The 18,603-nt window shown below is 33.8% G+C and overlaps 1 protein-coding gene across 1 annotated transcript; it reads right to left on the bottom strand.

Moving 5' to 3' along the window:
- Positions 1 to 777: 777 nt before the first annotated feature.
- Positions 778 to 16,627, bottom strand: LOC150103349 (techylectin-5A-like). Its single transcript, XM_090398091.1, has 6 exons — positions 16,496 to 16,627; positions 14,958 to 15,105; positions 10,173 to 10,333; positions 4,078 to 4,183; positions 2,986 to 3,150; positions 778 to 1,303 (listed from the first exon to the last, which is right to left on the bottom strand). Exons 2-6 carry the CDS (start codon positions 15,103 to 15,105, stop codon positions 1,020 to 1,022), a joined length of 864 nt encoding a protein of 287 aa, XP_090254217.1. The 5' UTR covers positions 16,496 to 16,627; the 3' UTR covers positions 778 to 1,019.
- Positions 16,628 to 18,603: the final 1,976 nt, after the last annotated feature.

Here is an 18,603-nt window from a genome sequence, read left to right on the forward strand (position 1 = left end):
GCGAGAGATCGAATGTTTATGTGGAAAAATTTACTTCTCTTGAAAACAATATGCTAATTGCGAAATAATATAATAATACTAAAGGAATGATGAATCTAAAGGAAAGGTCGAGCTTATGATATTGTTAGTTTTACATGCTAAATATATTCCTGGTATGAATTTATAAAAAGTCGACAAATGTTTGAGCATTTCAGATTTTAAGGTTATATATAACTCTTTATTGATACAAAAAATCCCGACTGATTATATTTTAGATTAAAATGCAAAGTCGGGTCGTTATTAGTCATTTGAAGCCACGCTTAGCCAGCTGTGGATTTTTAATAAGACATGCTGTTTAACAAAATGGCAAGTTCGCAATATACTTAGTACGTTGCTAATAAAGGCGTTCTTGTAAATAACTTCAAAATAATGGAACCGAGAAATAAGTTTTCTATTAAAGAACGCACATCGTTTCTCTGAATATAATACGAAAGATTAGCAAGGAAATTATAAGAATAACTTATATGTATATATGGCTTCATATACGAGTATGAATACATGTGCGCGGGCACACACACACACACACACACACACACACACACACACACACACACACACACACACACACACACACACACACGGCAGCTGCACTTTACTTTCATTCGTGCTGTGATATTCTTTGACTCCTGATTTAGTTTCCTCTCAACAAACGTTGGATCATTCCACTGGTAAAAGGATAAATTAACCCCGAAGTTGGTTTTAAGATTCTTATCAAGAGCAAAAGAAAAAAGCTAAATATAACTGCTTAAGATGGTTTTTATTGCTACTTACACAACAACAGAATATTAATGGCTTCCATGATTACAGTACTTTACTATTTCGTGAGTAGAGTAACGCAAATACCAACTCCATAAAATCCTAAACATATTTTAAACATGTTTATTTAATAAACACATATTTGATCATTAAGCATTTATTAAAGAAAGATTTATTCATTAAACTCATTTCAAACTTGTTTAAATGGGTTGTTGAAGTACAGATCATTGTGGAGTAATCTGTACTCGTGACTGTTTGAAATTAGCAGGACGGATCTTCATCTCCGTAGAAGGAAGAGAGTATCGATCCCCTTTCCACGTATTCCAGCAGATTGCATCGCAATTGCCGCTTAAAGCTCCTTTCCGATAAAGTCCATTCAGACTGGAGTCAAAGCAGTCCTTAAACCACCAGGCACCGCGGAACTCCTGAGCACAATGACGCCTTGAATTGTCGTTATCTTTGTCTTTTGTGGAGAACTTCATTCCATTATGTCCACTGAAACCATCCCCTAAGATGAAATATTAAAACTGAGTAAAGTGAAGTGCTACTGTAAAACGCATACACATATATCATAAATACTTTTGTAAATCAATAAATGTTATGTGAATATCATCAATAATAGGCTGTTTTTCCTACCGTTGATCAGTATTAGTTCTGTGGGTTGACCAAGCGTTCATCAGTCACAAACGTAGTTTGAATTCGATCCCACAAGTTGTAGTTGGAGACTTGATACGCTAACACTAGGTTATCCCAGTCATCGCAGCAAACACGAGTGAACAGAATATGTTTTGTTTTATTTTTTAATAAAATATAATCTGCATCTCAGTCAGGCAATTACACTTCCTCATAAACAGTAATAGACCTGCTTGAGGATGTTTGAACTTGTGATGCACGGCTAACTGTGGTTTACAAGGTTTATTTCAGAATCCTGTTGACAAGACATAACAATGGGATAATTTTTTGTCGTTTTGCCCTTGAAAACAAAGTTGGTATTGTTGTGGATGATGGGTAGTCGATTATAAGTGAAGTGAAGCAGACCTAGTTATATGGTTTGAAATTTTTGTTCCATCGGTTACAAACTTGTCCAATACTCTTACACCATAATCTGTCTATTACACCATAATCTGTCTATCATCACGCGTTTCGGAATATAATTGCAATGCAAATATCTTATCTATGCAAATAACAACGAACCCTTAAGGGGCCATTAAATATGTAAAAAGCAAGCTACTTCCAAATTGGAACAACAAAAATGCCACAATAGATGATTATTTCAGGAGAAACTGGCGATTAAATGTAAACAGAGTATCATTGTTTTTTTTTCTGATTTATTTAGTTTTTATCGTGGTGTGTTTCCGATTATCATATTTTAAGAAGCAAATGAAAATTTTATTGAGAGTTATGAATTCAAATCTAATTTCTTCGGTCTGTAAACCGATCATTTTCATATTATTTAAATATTTTATAGTTCCTTGCATATACAACAAATAATACTGTGAATTCGTTACATTTTATATATTCCGAAAATTAAAATTCCAATCCTTCAAATAACTTTATTTGTATTTCAAAATGAATAAAACTAAAATAAAAAAAAGGATTGCAAAACGCCAAAACAATTATCAATTTAGTGAAAATGATTACATAAAAATCTATTTTTTCATGGGGTATATTAAGGTTTGCTTCTGTTGTTATCAGTGTAAGCACTTAGTCTTCTTTTTGGTAGCAAATTTGGACTCGATGTTTAGAGGACAGAGCATAGGTTGCCTTCAAAGAAAAAGAAGCAAAAGATGTAATATTTTTCACTTTCCACACACAAAATCATTATAAAATGAAATGTGTCTTCCAGCTAACATGCCCCATGAGTATCCTCCTCCTCCTCCTCCAAAACCTCGAGGAAGTTTATTCTATGTTGGAAATACTGTTATAACTTAGAACACACTGCTGTGAATAGAGAGCAAAGTACGATGCAGTTTTTAACACTTCATCCTCTTTGCTTTTAGATCGGAACTTGACATAACACCGTTTGATTACAGACATTTCTAAAAGAGAACCATCAGACGACACCAGTAAGCTCCGGAGATGGCAATTGGAGAAATAATTTTATTTATAGTTTATTGATCTCAAGGGAATAATGAATTGATTCCGCTTTAGATTAATTAGTTCCGGATAATATAGAAGCAACAGACTTACCGGCATTTCCACTGTAATCACGAACCCACAGTTTGTAACTATTTGCTTCGCCTTCAGTCCAAAAGTGTTCGTACAAAGCATATCTGGAGATGTTGTCCATATCTGTCAAATCGAATCTGATGGAGTTGTCTCTCTGCTCTGCTATTGCATATATCTTGTCATTACCTTCAAAGAGATATTTTCTACAAGATTTAATATATTGATCAAACAGTAATAAATTATAATAAATTATATTAACCATTCATTTCGCGTAAATGATTTGATTTCTATGCACAAAATGTAAAGTACACGAGGAAAGTCACCAATCATACTACCAACGTATGACTGGCAACCTTTCGCTTTATCCTTTCAGTGTAAAGAAGTCAAGTCCTATTGAGGTATTGGTCCTTACATAATTACTTTGAAGAAGTCTAAGCTAGCAAACCAAATAGCAGAGATCACTAGCCCAAATAATGCTGCATATTTATTTTCAAGATAGTTACTTATTTCAAAAATTATTTTATACATAGAACAGATGAAATAATAATGTAAAAAAATTCGTTAGTTATGCTTACTCATTAATTTCTTATATTTCAGTTGTATACATATACTTCGAGTGTGAGACTAATGTCTACCATTAGTCTCACATCTCATTCGAGTGAGTCTGATGCTAATTAAAAATGAACCAACTGTTGTATGATGAGTATGGGGATTTGTTTCTGCCAGAAACCAAGGAATGATTTTATGTGACATATGGAAGTCACTTATTGGATATTAAACACGTCAGTGTTTAAGCTTTCAGCCAATTACCATGCATATCTGCAGAAATGACTGACCCGTGCAAGTTTATACTCCACGTATTTCTGTTTTTTTTCTTTTGTGTGACGATTTCTACATGTTCCGATTTTAATTATGTAATGGTTCATGTGTATCACTTATTGTGTATATTATTTTTTTCTTCCTAAAGCAGAAGACGTCACCAGCATACGCGGCGAAACTAGGTAGGTTTAGCTATCTATATTACGACCTATTAAACTCAGCGTTAGTTATCATTTGTCACAACTATTCTATTTCAAAACTGACTGTAATAAAATACTAGTTATCAGTTCTCACCTAACCAGAAATCTTGATTCAACTTGCCAAAACCATTTTTGTAATCATCCCAGCCTTTGTAGAAGTAGTCTTGGGCTTTACCAAAGTCACCTCTTCTCTGAATAACCTGCAAATACAAATTTCTCTAAGTTACTAAGAGAGATAAAGTAGTTTGCGTAATTTTTAAGCAGATAAGTAGCTGTAATCGCTTTTCATCACGCTGAAAAACTGTTATAGTTGATTATCTTTTGCTCAATTTTAAGTTATGATTAGGAGTTTAACTTTTTCGTACATATGGAATCACCGAAAATTTCAAAAAACCAAATTCGTAAAATCCCATAGTAATTTCTGACAGATCATTTATTTCACAGGGAAATTACTCTAGCCAATGCAGACACACTCCATTATATTTTTAAGATAACAAAACTGGAGTTCCAATTATATTATCGATATATCAATATATAGATATATAATAATAATAATAATTTTAATCAACATCAACAACAATAGTTTATTATCTCTCAAAGAAATTACATGACTACAGTGTACATTTGGTCACATGTGATTGCAATTATTATATTATAATTAATGTTAAAATTAATTGAAGTCATAACAAGAACAATTTATGAATTTATGGTAGTTATGACGATTAATTGATTAAGCCGTGCTATGGTGGGCTAATCCCACTTCCGTCGAAGTTAGCTAGAGCTTTTATGAAGCGAGAAGGATTAGCATGCACTATTTTTGTTGTTTGTTACTTTTTATAGATGGCATTGCAGGTGTTAGATGCTGGTGATTTGTGAAGATAATCCGGTGCAGAACCGTTGAGATAGGTCGTTTTATGGGATATGCGTCTCTGTTGTTACGATACGGGTAACAGATGTAATCTCTTAGTAGCATTATTTATGTCAGAATTTTTTAATTCCCAAGATTTTGTGTAGCACCATAATCGGCTCGGTTATTGGCTGTTGTATATGAGGCCTCCTAATCACTTCTCATTGGAACTTATTTCCGCGCGGTTATCCTAGTGGCTTTGCGCTTCGCAACCATTTGCCTGGAGAATGAGTGTCCTAGGTTCGATTCTCGTCGCCGACGTGAGGAGCTTGAGGATCTTCCTCAGCCATAGCCAAGTTTGTCGGTCTTGGGCGTGGACAGCAGGGTTTTTCCCCAGTTTATCTGGGGTTTTCATCCCGCAAGCAGGCAAACCGGCCCCGTGAACACACGGATCTATAGCCATAAATACTAATACGAGTTGAGTCCCCCCCCATGAGGGGACTCAACTCGCCCCAATAGGGACGGGGGAGAAAATGGAGGGAACTCCATACAAATAAATAAATAAATATTGGAACTGATACAAAATTCTTACTAAAACATATTCTGCAGATATATTACCATTGATTTTGAAAGTACTGGTTTTTGTGACAGTTAAAAGAAGACTATTATTATTATTATTATTATTATACACATAATTCATACACAGTCAAAACAAGATATCGTATAAAGAAAAATTTGGCTGGTGATACAGAACAATTCAGATTCTTCTCAAGAATCTAAGAATAGTCCGTCAGGTAGCGTCGTAAAATATGGACTGTTCCAAGTAATGTTGTTTTTTGTAGGTCATATGGGGTCACTTCATTGATCTTTTATTGGTGTAAATAGTTGGATAGTTTCTTTGAAGTTACACCAAGTGCACCGATAACAATTGGGATGACTTCGGTGTGTTTAAACCATGGTCGGCCAACTTCCATTGCCAGATCTCGATATTTAGTAATCTTTTCCAGTTCTTAGTTGTTAATGTTGCTATCACTGGGTACTGCAATATCGATAATCCAAACCTATTGATGTTCGATAATTGTGATGTCAGGTCTATTGTGTTCCAAATGCCGATCAGTTTGTATTCGAAAGTCCCAGAGAATTTCTGCTGTTTCATTTTCCAATACAGTCTCTATTTTATGCTGCCACCAGTTATCAGAAGTAGGGAAGCCATATTTTTTGCATACATGCCAATGAACTATTTTGGCCACTTGATCATGGCGATATTTATAGTCAATTTGTGCCATTTTGCTGCAGGCACTGATTAGATGTTCTACAGTCTCATCTTTCTAATCGCATAATCTGCATTTGCTGTTATTATTGATGTTGAAAATTTTTGCTTTGATTGCATTAGTTTGTAATGCCTGTTTTTGAGCTGCTAGAATACGTACTTCTGTTCCTTTTTTAATGTATCCGTGTTGTACCATTGCCGTGTCTTGTTCACGTCAATTTTGTCCTCAGTATCTCTAAGAAATTGGCCATGCTGGGATTTAGTTTTCCAGCACACACATACATATCGGTTATTTTGTTGTTCCTTCTTGTAATCGGATTTGTTTCCTGTTGCTTTTAGAAGGCCCTCTTGTGTAATTGCTTGAAGCATTGGTTCAGAGCTATTGTCGATGTAATTTCTTAAACCAATTTCTTCTTCTTCCACAGTCTGTCTCACTTGCAGCAGACCCCGTCCACCTATTCTCCTCGGTAGGTACAACCGGTCAACATCACTTCGTGGATGTAATGCATGATGCATAGTCATTAGTTTTGTAGTTTTGCGGTCTAGTTTGTCCAGGTCTTCTTTTGTCTTATCTATTATGCCAGTTGTGTATCGGATCACTGATATAGCTCAAGAATTCATTTCTCTAATTGTACTTAATCCATTTAGTTTTGTTTTCAGAATATTTCTAACTCTTTTGGTGTATTCGGCTGCTGCCTGCTGTTAACGTTTGAGTCGAGAATATCATTGGCTTCTAATATTCCTAGGTATTTATAGTGTTCGTCAGCTGAAATTGCTTTTATATATTTCTCTTGATCAAAATTAAAACTGCTAGTATCATTAATTTTTCCTCGTTTAATAGATAAAATTGCGCATTTATTTAAATCAAATTCCATTTTGATGTCCTGACTGAAAATACGAACTGCGTTCAATAAAAAATATATTTATTATTATTATTATTATCATTATTATTAAAAATTTCAGGAAGGATTCTCAAACAAAAGAAAAACAAATTTGTGATAGTACTCTTTAAGGATTTAATTAAGGTTTTTCAGATGAAGAAACACACGATTCTGACTGGACAACTGAAAATAATGACCGGCATTAATATGTGCTAATGTTACCTTTCTCATCAATTATACTAGTAATGTTCTCATATAAACTTAATCTTCATAACCAGACTATTAATTACACAAAATAGTGTGTGTGTGTGTGTGTGTGTGTGTGTGTGTGTGTGTGTGTGTGTGTGTGTGTGTGTGTGTGTGTGTGTGTGTGTGTGTGTGTGTGTGTGTGTGTGTGTGTGTGTGTGTGTTTTCCTCCAAGTAGTAACCCTACCAGGAGGTAATTTATTCCTACATGCTCCATTGCATTACAATGCTTATATTACACATAGCTTACAAGTACTGATTAACATTTACGTTTATATTTTTGTATTCATTTTCATATTTACATTTATATTTTTATATATACGTCGGCTGTTCAATAAGTAATAAGACTAATTTTACTGTCGCGAAACCACTCATCACAATATTAATTTCTGTGGAATAAAGAAACGTTGCTGTATGCATTAACAAAAGAGGTTAATAGATAGCGTATACGGGCTGATGTGCCAGAGTGTCACGTGACTAAACGCAACTGCTCATCGGCGCGCGCCTATGAGGTGCGACCAGTCTTCGAAATGGAAGCGTCCTTGGAACAGCGTTATGCGATTAAATTTTGTGTGCGTTTGCAAAAATCGGCATCGGACACTTTTAACATGATACGCGAAGCTTTCCACGATGAAGCAATGTCGAGGGCAAGTGTTTTTCGCTGGCATAAAACTTTTAAGGAAGGAAGGCAAAATGTGGAAGATCTTGAACATGAGGGAAGACCTTCAACGCCCATCACAGAGACAATCATCAACACAGCAGCGATTATCATCAACCACGTCAAAGGAAGCGTCCATTGCTGAAGAATGGCTTCTTATTGCACCACGATAATGCAAGGCCACATATTGCTGGTTGTGTAGTGGACGTTTTGCAGAAGAACAACACAGATATCCTACCACACCCTCCATACAGTCCTGATCTCGCACCCTGTGATTTCTGGCTGTTTCCTCAGCTCAAGAAACCACTAAGAGGCCGCCATTTCGAAAGCAACAAAGCACGTGTAAAAGCTGCGGAGGCGGTTTTGAAAGAACTCTTAAAAAACGGACTCTCACATGTGTTTAAGAAGTGGACCGCAACGTTGGGACAAATGCATCGCGTCTCACAGTAGTTACTTCGAAAAAGACCATGTAAATGATGACGATTAAAGGTAATCTGTTTTCTATATAAATATAGTCTTATTACTTATTGAACAGCCTGCGTACATATATTAACACTATACAGTATAATTCACATAATATCAGTATTTATGTTAGATCTCAAGGATTGGAAGTCGATTTTATTAGCAAATTTATTTAATTCTGAGTAATACTTTTCGATAAGTCTCTGTTTTAACACTGGCTACTTGTCTCCAGAAGTGATTTCATGTTGTATTAGGGGCATTCGGATGGAGTCCAATAGCTGACAGTCGTAAAGTATGTGGTCAACAGTCTGTTGAAGGTGTGGACTGCAGATGCATGATGGTGATTCCAGGATGTGGAATCTGTGTAGATAGTGTCTTAGTTTTCCGTGTCCCGTTAGTAGCGTGGTTAAACCTGGATAAATGGCGTGTTTTTTTCAGACTGAGTCTGCTTCTGATGCTTGGAAAGAATTCTTTTGTTGTTTATCCGTTTTGTGATGTTTTCCATTCTTTTTCCCACATGTTTAGGCTTTTCTCTTCTGCAAGTGTTTTTATAGCAGATTTCGAGAATTTCTGATAACTTTTTTCTAGCTGTTCGTTTCTAGCTGCTTCTTTAGTCAACTGATCCGCTCTCTCGTTTTCTGCTATTCCAGTATGCGCTTTCACCCAGCAGAACTTGATTTTCCATCCCTCTAGAGCAGTGGGTCTTAACCTTTTTAGTGATCCACACCCCCTTGAATCTAAAAATAAGTTCTCGCACCCCTTTGAAAAATGTGTTTCTATTTCTTTATTTAGGAAATTACATCTATTGCAAGATAATTTATTTATTGAAAAATAAACACATACATTTACATATACATACAAAACAATATCTCGATTTTTAATGGCTATGTTGTTGTTGTTTATTCATAATAATACTTTTGAAGCGAGGCTCCTTTTTTTTGAAAGAGCCACGCATAAATCATCACTTGCAGTTAAGCAATTTCTGGCTTTTGTTTTTATGTGCAAAATTGATGAAAATCCCATTTCACACACGTAGGTGGTGGAAAATGGTAAACGTGTCTGCAGTGCTGCTTTTGCCAGCTGTGGATAAGGTTCTAACTGTGTACACCAGAATTGTTTTAAGTCCAGTTTTTCAAATTCCATTTGAATACGTGCATTAGCTCGTATTTCAATACGAGCGTCTTTTATTAAATAGCTGTCGTCCATCGAATCTGGGTCAAAATTTAGAAACTTCTCTCGCACCCCTGGAAATGCTTTCTCACACCTCCAGGGGTGCACACACCCCAGGTTAAGAACCACTGCTATAGAGTGAGATTTCAAACCAGATTTCTTGTCTGTTCTATTAATACAATATGGTTGTTCTGGTTTTTTAAGCCGTCTATAGTGCTTCTACTATCACTCTAAACTGTTCCTGCTTTTTTGCTGAGAGATGTTGAGCTCTAATTCCTGGAGATATGTAAGTGATTGAACTATAGCAAGTTGTTCTGCTTGGTAGTTGGAACAGAGAAGTGTGTGTGTGTGTGTGTGTGTGTGTGTGTGTGTGTGTGTGTGTGTGTGTGTGTGTGTGTGTGTGTGTGTGTGTGTGTGTGTGTGTGTGTGTGTGTGTGTGTGTGTGTGTGTGTGTGTGTGTGTGTGTGTGTGTGTGTGTGTGTGTGTGTGTGTGTGTGTGTGTGTGTGTGTGTGTGTTATCCGATCTTTGGAGTTTTTGTTGAATAACGTTCCTTTGTTAAAATATAAACATATATGATATATGGAAACAGGATATAAACCTATCATTTTATTGTTAAAGATTTAGGAAATATATGAAGAAATCAATTTTGCTAACCGTCCATCCACCTCCATCAGTAATCATGTCACAATAAACATCAATGCCACCACTCAACACGCGATGTCTAGGCCATATCTTGTATATTCCACTAATGTTGTATCCGCCCTCCAATACTTCAGCGCAGTCCACAGGGTTATAATTATACCGGTGAACGTCAACTGTAAACATGACGAAAAAGAAAATAAAATCAGTTATTTGGTCAAATCTGATGTATAGCAAAAAGTTTAAAAAATGTTTCTATATAAAAGTTTTAAATTAACCAGAGAGTTTATAAGTAGACAGAATTTGACAGCGGAGTTGCGTTAACTAAAAGAAAATGATACTCCAGGAACGTAATTGTTCATCTTTTACTAGTATTTTTCATTACGGTTTCACTTATCTGAGAACAGATTTCAGCTATCGGTACTCAACAGAGTGCCAGGTAATTCAATTGTTCAAATTGCAAATTCCAAGAATTCATCAGTGACTTACAAAGGTTACATCTCAATTAGTTTCAAAACTAGATCTCTTATGAATCTATGCACTCCGCAAGATCGAAGATAGAAACCTTATCCCAACACAACCAGAAGCAAAATCCTTCGCTCAGCGAAGCGACAAACAAACCACTAGAGTGCATTCTTTTAAAAGTTGTTTTCGAAGAATTGGAGAAAAGCTTAAGAGAGCAAAAACTCTCATTCAACTATTGGTGTTCAACAGGTGGCCAATCAGAGTGAAAAATCCTTCTTTCAATAGCGTATAAAATCAATTCAAAAGTTATAATTTTTGTAAACAACTCTCAATGGGTGCATAAATTATAATAATTGAAGAAACCGGTCAAGTTTGTCAAAAAAAGACACGCTTTAATATCTATAAACCTTGTGACATCTGCAAGTTATTGTATTAGAAATAATTGTAATATATTAAAATAAGAAGTGAATAAACATAAATGTGTTGTTTATATATGATATTTAAAAAAATAACGAGAAAAAATAAACTCTTTCTGGTAATTTATTTTTATTACTTTTTTTTAATGTTAATCTCACAAATCTCACATTATATAACATATAATGTGGAAAGAGACAAAATAATGAATCTTTTCAAATCACTGTTTATTATCAGAGTGGTAATCTCACATAAGACAATGGAAATCTTTTATTGTGTATCACTAAGTTTCACAAACATCTATAATAGTAGGGTTTTTGAACCCACAGCTTTTTGGTTGGATCCACTTGGTTAGACTAGTATAGGAATAACATGTGATTTTCCACTGAACTTTTGTTCAGTTGTAAACTCTTTTCATTTCTCACTGAACTCATTTTACATTTATATGTACAATATGATATCAATTCAAAGAAATTTTGAGAATTTTTGACAATCGATCAAACAGTTGGTAGCTTATATTTCATTCAACATTCATAAAAAGTCACTTCTAACATGATTACTTGAGAACATGCCATGATCTGAGTTCACATCGTGTGACAATTAAATTAAGTGTGCACATGATTAAATACAAGTCTCATCATGTTAGGTGAACAAGATGGGCTCTGATTAGACATTGTTCCAACTTATTCCTTAAAGGAAAAGTTTTAATCTAGAAGACTTTTTGTGCAGTGTTGCATAAGTGAAATCAGTAGTATTTAAGAAAAATGAGGTATAAAATTTCTTTCAGACTTCTTTTAGAAAGAATTTATAAGACATTTTATGAATAATAAATTTGCTTTAACAAATGCCAGTTTAATTTTGTTGTTTCAGTATCTAGTAATATTAAACGCAAGCATGTTTTTCATATTTACTTTTTGTCATCGTTAACTCAATACAACAAGCATTGTTCAATTCAAAGAACTTTTATCCCATGAACGTTTGGAGTATTGAAATATTATATAATATTTCAATAGGAAAAACCCCAAATTAAGTCATTACATTTTGTGATTTACAACTAGTATGTTTTTCATTGGGAGAAAAATAATTTAAATTTTACATTCTGAAAAACTTAGCATGTGATTACTGAAAATGAAACTGATTGTAGCATTCCACTGATCAGTTGTGGACTTAACATTATGATTAATGAGAGTTATTCAGTATAACTGAAGTATCTAGATGCTGGATGCTTTAATTTCCTGTATGTTCAAGTGTAATTTCTTGTATGTTACTGTACTCGAGGGCCATGGGGATCTTTCCATTTCTGGCATTATATATATATGGCTCCTCTATATCTAGTATATCGGCCTGGTTGGCCGAGCGGTTAGTGTATCTGCTCTCCAGCCAAAAGCCTGCGGTTTCGAATCCCGCAGTGTGCATGGATGTTTGTGACTGTCTGTGGAAATACTAGTGGTGGTGATGGGCAGTGGCAGTAGATGGCGCTGGTGTAGGTGCGGTTAGTTGTAGTTGGTGGAGATAGAGAGATGTAGAGTATGTGTCCTTCCTCGATGAGTCTTTGGACTTCCTGGAGGTGTCGCATAATAATAATAAAATAATAATAGTAACTCTACTCTATCTTATTAAAATCTACTCTTTCTCTTTCAATATACCCTATTCCTCTTATGGGTTTAAATTTGGAATTAGGCTAGTTCAGAAGCCTTAATGTAGGAGTCCTACCACCTGGACTACCCATCGTCAGGCTAGTCACCTGACATAGAGAACATTATTCTACTTTTAAGCCGACATAAAAAAGTAATCGGAATGAATTTATGGAAAACGATTCTGGAATGGAAAAGGCAAATCGAAAATTAAAACGAAAAAAAAAATACATAAAGCAAACTGGAACCCAAGAGGAATAGCGTATAAAGAAATAGAATTAGACCAACTATTAAATGAAAGAAATTTTAAAATAGCAGTAATCACTGAAACAAAAAAAAGAAATTGAAAGAAACCATGAGAACAGAAAATTTTAACGTAATATACAGTGGAGTTGACAGAGACTAAAGAGCACAAGCAGGAGTTATTATTTAGATTCATAACTCTTTTCAGAACAGTTAAAACATTATAAATTATGAAATGAAAGAATAATAGAAGCTAAAATAAAAATAGATAAAGACTATTTAACAATAATTGGTTTATATGCCCAGAAGGAAGAGAACAGGAAAATATTGATTTTTATAATCAGCTACAAAACATATATAATAAAATAAATAAAAATGATTAAGTAATTTTAGCAGGCGACTTAAATGCAAGAATTGGAAACACGAATATTATTAATAATATAGGAATATATGTAGAATATACTCTAAACAGGAAAGGTAAAAAATTGATCTACTTTTAGTTTATAATAACCTAAAAATAATGAATTCTCAAAAGAAAGATTTCGGTATTGCGACCACATGTTTACTAAGATAAATAAAATAAACAAATCCGACAAGTTTTGTATGTCGTTTGTCTTACATCTTCAGGGGTTAAAGGTAACTAAAAGTTTAAACACAAGAAATGAGAAATTACTCAAAATAGTCCATTAGATGTTGTTATGCCAGTCTAACTGTTCATCAAATTAAACAATTCGAATGCATAATCCATAAATACGTTAATGCATACTATGGTTGAAGAATGCTGGATGTTGTCACGTTGTGTTATTAACGTTCACTCTGTCCGATGTCTAACTTAAGTATATTTTTTATGAAAGCTGACCAAACGTGGTGTAGAATTAGGCCCTGGTTTTTATTGCATTGAGTTGGGATTCTAATCATATTTACAGCTTCCTTAAATTTCCTTCTGAAACAGTAATTTTCAATAAAGACATGTTCGTTTTATGCCAAAGTACATTTTCATCATATGGCCAGGAACAACAGAGGAACTCGCTGCTTTTAAAGATTATCTTAATAATCTGCACAACAACATAAAATTCACTTTGGAATAGGAAGAATATAAAAAAACTACCTTTCCTTGATATTCTGATAGAAATCAATGAAAAAGAAAACAGATTATCTTTTTCCATTTATAGAAAACCCACCACCACAGGAAGATTTATTTATATTCCCGCACACTACCGAACTATGCAAATAACTACAAATTCTGAAGATAGCTTTCGGAAAATTACTTTAAATCTAAATGATATAGATTATGGTATGATAATATCAACAGAAAATCAAATGAGAAAATCTGCAAAGTATACTCTATTTGATCACAAAAGAAACGAAGAAATTATGAAAGAATTAAACCAGGAATCAGTAATAGAAAATATTAAAAAATATAAACATAAATGGATTAAACACGTTCAAAGAATAAAAATAGAAAGATTACGAGAACTAGTCTTAAATTACAAGCTATTATGAAAAATATTAGGAAAAATAAAACAGTACGCCCTCTTAAAAGATTCAACGATGACTTCTAAAGCTGTAACAGGCCATGCTAGGGCCTAAATCCGTAATAAGCATGATGATGATGATGATGATGATGATGATGAAAAATAAGGTTAGAAGACTTCGATTTGGTGTGGTAAAATGATAGAAATAGAGGAGTAGATAAAATAGTGGCAACGCCGATGGCAAAGTTTGTTTCCGATAATGTCTCTGGTCAATTTCGAATTTTTTTACTATGAAATTCAATTATTTGGAAAAGATGTGACGATGGATTTTAATACTTTATATCTCTATAACTGTGCAATTCCAGTCCGTACCGACGTCTTCTTAGGCTCTTTCTATATCTATTAGAAACGGTGATATTTCATTCAGCAAACTTTTCAGTATCAAACACAGTCTAAACTTAATGAGTTATACATGACTCCAAAGGCATTAAGTTTGCCCAGAAGTTGTCAAAAGTTTTAGGTAGTCCTAAAATGTAAGATAAAATAATAAAACAAACAACAGAGCATACCTTTAGAGAAAACATTCTGAACATCTTTGAGTAATGTGAAAGCTTCTCCTAATTTCTCTTTCGCCCGATTCACATTATATTTAAAGTCCTCTTCTGCGTCACTTTTCAAAAAGAGTAGAAAAACGACTAAAAATCTCCAAAGTACCATCTATAAAAAAAGTCATTTCGATATTACTTGAAAACGGGTCAGTATAATATTCTATGGGAAAATTTATTAATTTTAAATTACTTTCAATGCATTTTAATTTCTGACTTAATCAGAGAATTCTTGTTTGTTATGACCGAACAGTTAAAATGTAGTGCATGTGAAGAGATTCAAACATTGTAACTGTGTGTGATCACGAGATGTAACAACGAAATATTGGACATCGTGATTATGTTTTCTGCAAATTTTCGATTGAACGTAAATCCCTACTAAAAAGTCCTGAAGTAACTTTTATACATTGCTACATTTACTACAAACAACAATATTATGTAAAAATAAATAAAAAGTACGGTATCCGTAAAGTTCATCGAAAAGGCAATTCATCGAAAGACAATTCGTCGAAAGGACAATTCATCGAATGAACAATTCATCGAACGACAATTGGTCGAAAATGCAATTCATCAAAAAAACCATTCACCGAAAATTTTAAATTTTCGAAAATGTTATGAGAAAATTAATCCATTTAGAACAAAAAATGAACAGTGCAGAGTGAGATAGCAATGCTGCTTTAATAGTGAAAAATTATAGGACAATATGGCTTCTTATAGTCTTTCTTGTCCGATAACTGTTTCATGTCTGTTCATGGGACTGATTTGCCTGTTTCCTGGAGGAAAATCCCAGACTTCCCGTAGTATGCCTGCTAAGTTACCTTTATCTGAAAAGGACTGATAAAACTTATGAGAGTCGTAAATGGGATTCCAACTACTCAGGTCTTTTTAACTAAGCGGCATCGTTTATACCGACTGAACTACGCAGGCGCCATTATAATTATTGCTGCTAGTAGTAATATGTAGCAATAATTATTATTATTGCAATAAAATAAACCTAGCAGACACATAAAATGAATTCCAATTTGCTTACATACCGATAAATATACGAAAAGCATTGATATTACAGGATATCGACAAAATGTCTCGTAAATGTGACACATCCGCAGACAATGAATTATGTGAACTACACGATTTAAGCAATCCTGTATTCATATCCAATCTGTATGCAAAAATGATAATAATAAAGGTCCTCCAAAGGACAACTTTATTATTATCGAAGAAGTAACTCTTGTAAATGAATCCAAATCTTATTAATTATTATAAATAATTTAAATTTCATTTATATCTTAAATAACGTTGATTATTCTCCATACTTAATGGTGCTTAAAGAATATCAGCAGAGTAAAAAAGGCTCATGAACTATAAACTTGTATTCTTGTAACCAGTTTTATGACTACAGCTTTCTTCAAGTATAATTCTGTATTAGCTGCGCTCTGTTACTAGGTGGGTTATATTAAATGTATCCTCAAGTACATTAGTTATAAGATAGTAAATGTACTTACGCTTGATTTCGAAGGGAAACGCAAACAGCTTCACACTGAGATTTCTATATAATTCAGAAACTATGACTTACTATTCCGACTGCTAGACACAGGAGAATGCGTAGATTTAAAAAGAGGAGCAAAGCAGATAATTAAATATATTGCTGAACATTGCATAAATGTACCATCGAAGATAATTTCTTTATCTTCAGAATTTGCCCTCTTCATAGCCTATCGTTACAAGATATGTTATCATGTTTATCGTTACGGAATTTTTGACTTTTCTACTTGCACTTTTAAAAATATTTCCGAAATATTTAGCATACTTACCCACCCGCAATTGTAACAAGCATTTCTCAAAAAGTTTTCCCCTAGGTCTATAATACCCTCAGTTGTTCACAAAAAAATATTAACAAGTTTATTCGTGAACACTTACAAAGGGGTTTCTTGTTTGAATAACCTGTAAATGCATCATTTGAAATTCCAATACAAATTACAGAAAATAAAATACGTTTAATAAATAATTAATGCCCAAACTTTTGATTTTATTAAAAATCAACAGTCACAGTGATTTTGTTAAAGTATCAGATGCAATCCGCTAAGGTTATTAAGGAAAATTACAAATTATGAATCCATTTCCATACTTCAAAGCGCGTCTTTGAAATTTCAAAATATCATTCTTTAAAACAATAAAATAAATATAAATATGCTGTCTACTTCTTTAAATCACTAATAATTACTGAAAACCGCATATTCATGATTTCTACATAAAATTGAATATATATTGAATCTCCATTTGTTTATTGAAGTGAGCAATAAATTGATTGGGAAGATAACATTACTGTCTTGAGCATTTGACATTCAATATTTACAACAATATTCACGGAGATGAAACGGGATGTGCAACAGAGGATAACATGTTTTATTGAGTTTTTGTTGTCATTTAGTTTTCCTAATCAAAGGCGTCGTCCAGTGGCATTAGCTCATACATGGAACTTGAGAGATTCACTTAAAAATAAAATAAAAAATAAAAATAAAAGAAACATCGTTTTTCTGAGCATTTTTTTCAAGTAACTCGTCTATACGAACTGTAAAGGCTTTCAGACCGCATGGCACATAATGGAAGAGACTCGTCATTTCCATTCTTATTAAATCTGTTCCATTGTAAGTTTTTCCTACTGTCTTATCTAGCTGCGTTGCGATAGTGGATCTTGGGCAACACACTCGCACACTACTCGTCGTTTCACCTTCACTTTGAATGATCTGAAATTAAATCACGTTTATTACTGTAGAAGCCTTTTTTAATAATTTTTCAATTGAAGGTGAAATGGCAGGTCTCACTGTGGAGATGGCAGGATGTTTTTTTTTCTTAATCAAATTCACTTTTTTTTAATCCCGAAATCTGGCAAACAGACATGAAGACCTCCATATCCAATTGAAAAACAATATGCTGATCTCACACTTTTGGTTGGTTAGGCAGTGATTTTAAAGCTCTTGGCCTGAATAAATTATCAGTAAACTGACACATACCATGCTGGAACATTATTCATATATAGGGCATAAAATTTCACAAATCTAATACTCCAGATAGTGGTACTTACAGTTTTCCCAAACGATTAGCCAAATTACGTATCCTTACATAGACAGTCCCTCCCCTGTCTCAAAATATCTGTTCACTTCCAAGCTATAGTAAAGAATATTATTTAAAAAAAACTCCGATATTACGATTAACTTTGATATAACCGCTGTCTTTGCTAATTTTCCATTAACAGATACCCTTAATGTGATTAAGTCTCACTTATTGCACGACATCTTAGAATTATTCAAATTCACCGTACAAGTTATTTCACAGAGAATAGAAAGAGATAAACAACTAGTTGGAACTGCAATTCCTCCATGCTTTTAGCCTACTTACTTCCAGACCTAACTCTTAGCACCAAACACTGAACACCACTAATATCAAATCACTCATTTGGCTAAGCAATGCAGATTGCGTATTTGCGTTTTGACTCCATTTACAAATATACAATAGCTTCAATTTATTGTATTTTGCACAACCAACATCTTAAAATACAGCTGATGGTATAAAAGTAAATTCCCCAATTGTCTGCCCTTCCTGGACACAGTTA

Source organism: Typopeltis vanoorti, chromosome 9 (genome assembly GCF_054136105.1).
Source record: "Typopeltis vanoorti isolate ZY-2024b chromosome 9, IOZ_Tvanoo_1.0, whole genome shotgun sequence".
In the NCBI taxonomy this organism is placed as follows: Eukaryota; Metazoa; Arthropoda; class Arachnida; order Uropygi; family Thelyphonidae; genus Typopeltis; species Typopeltis vanoorti.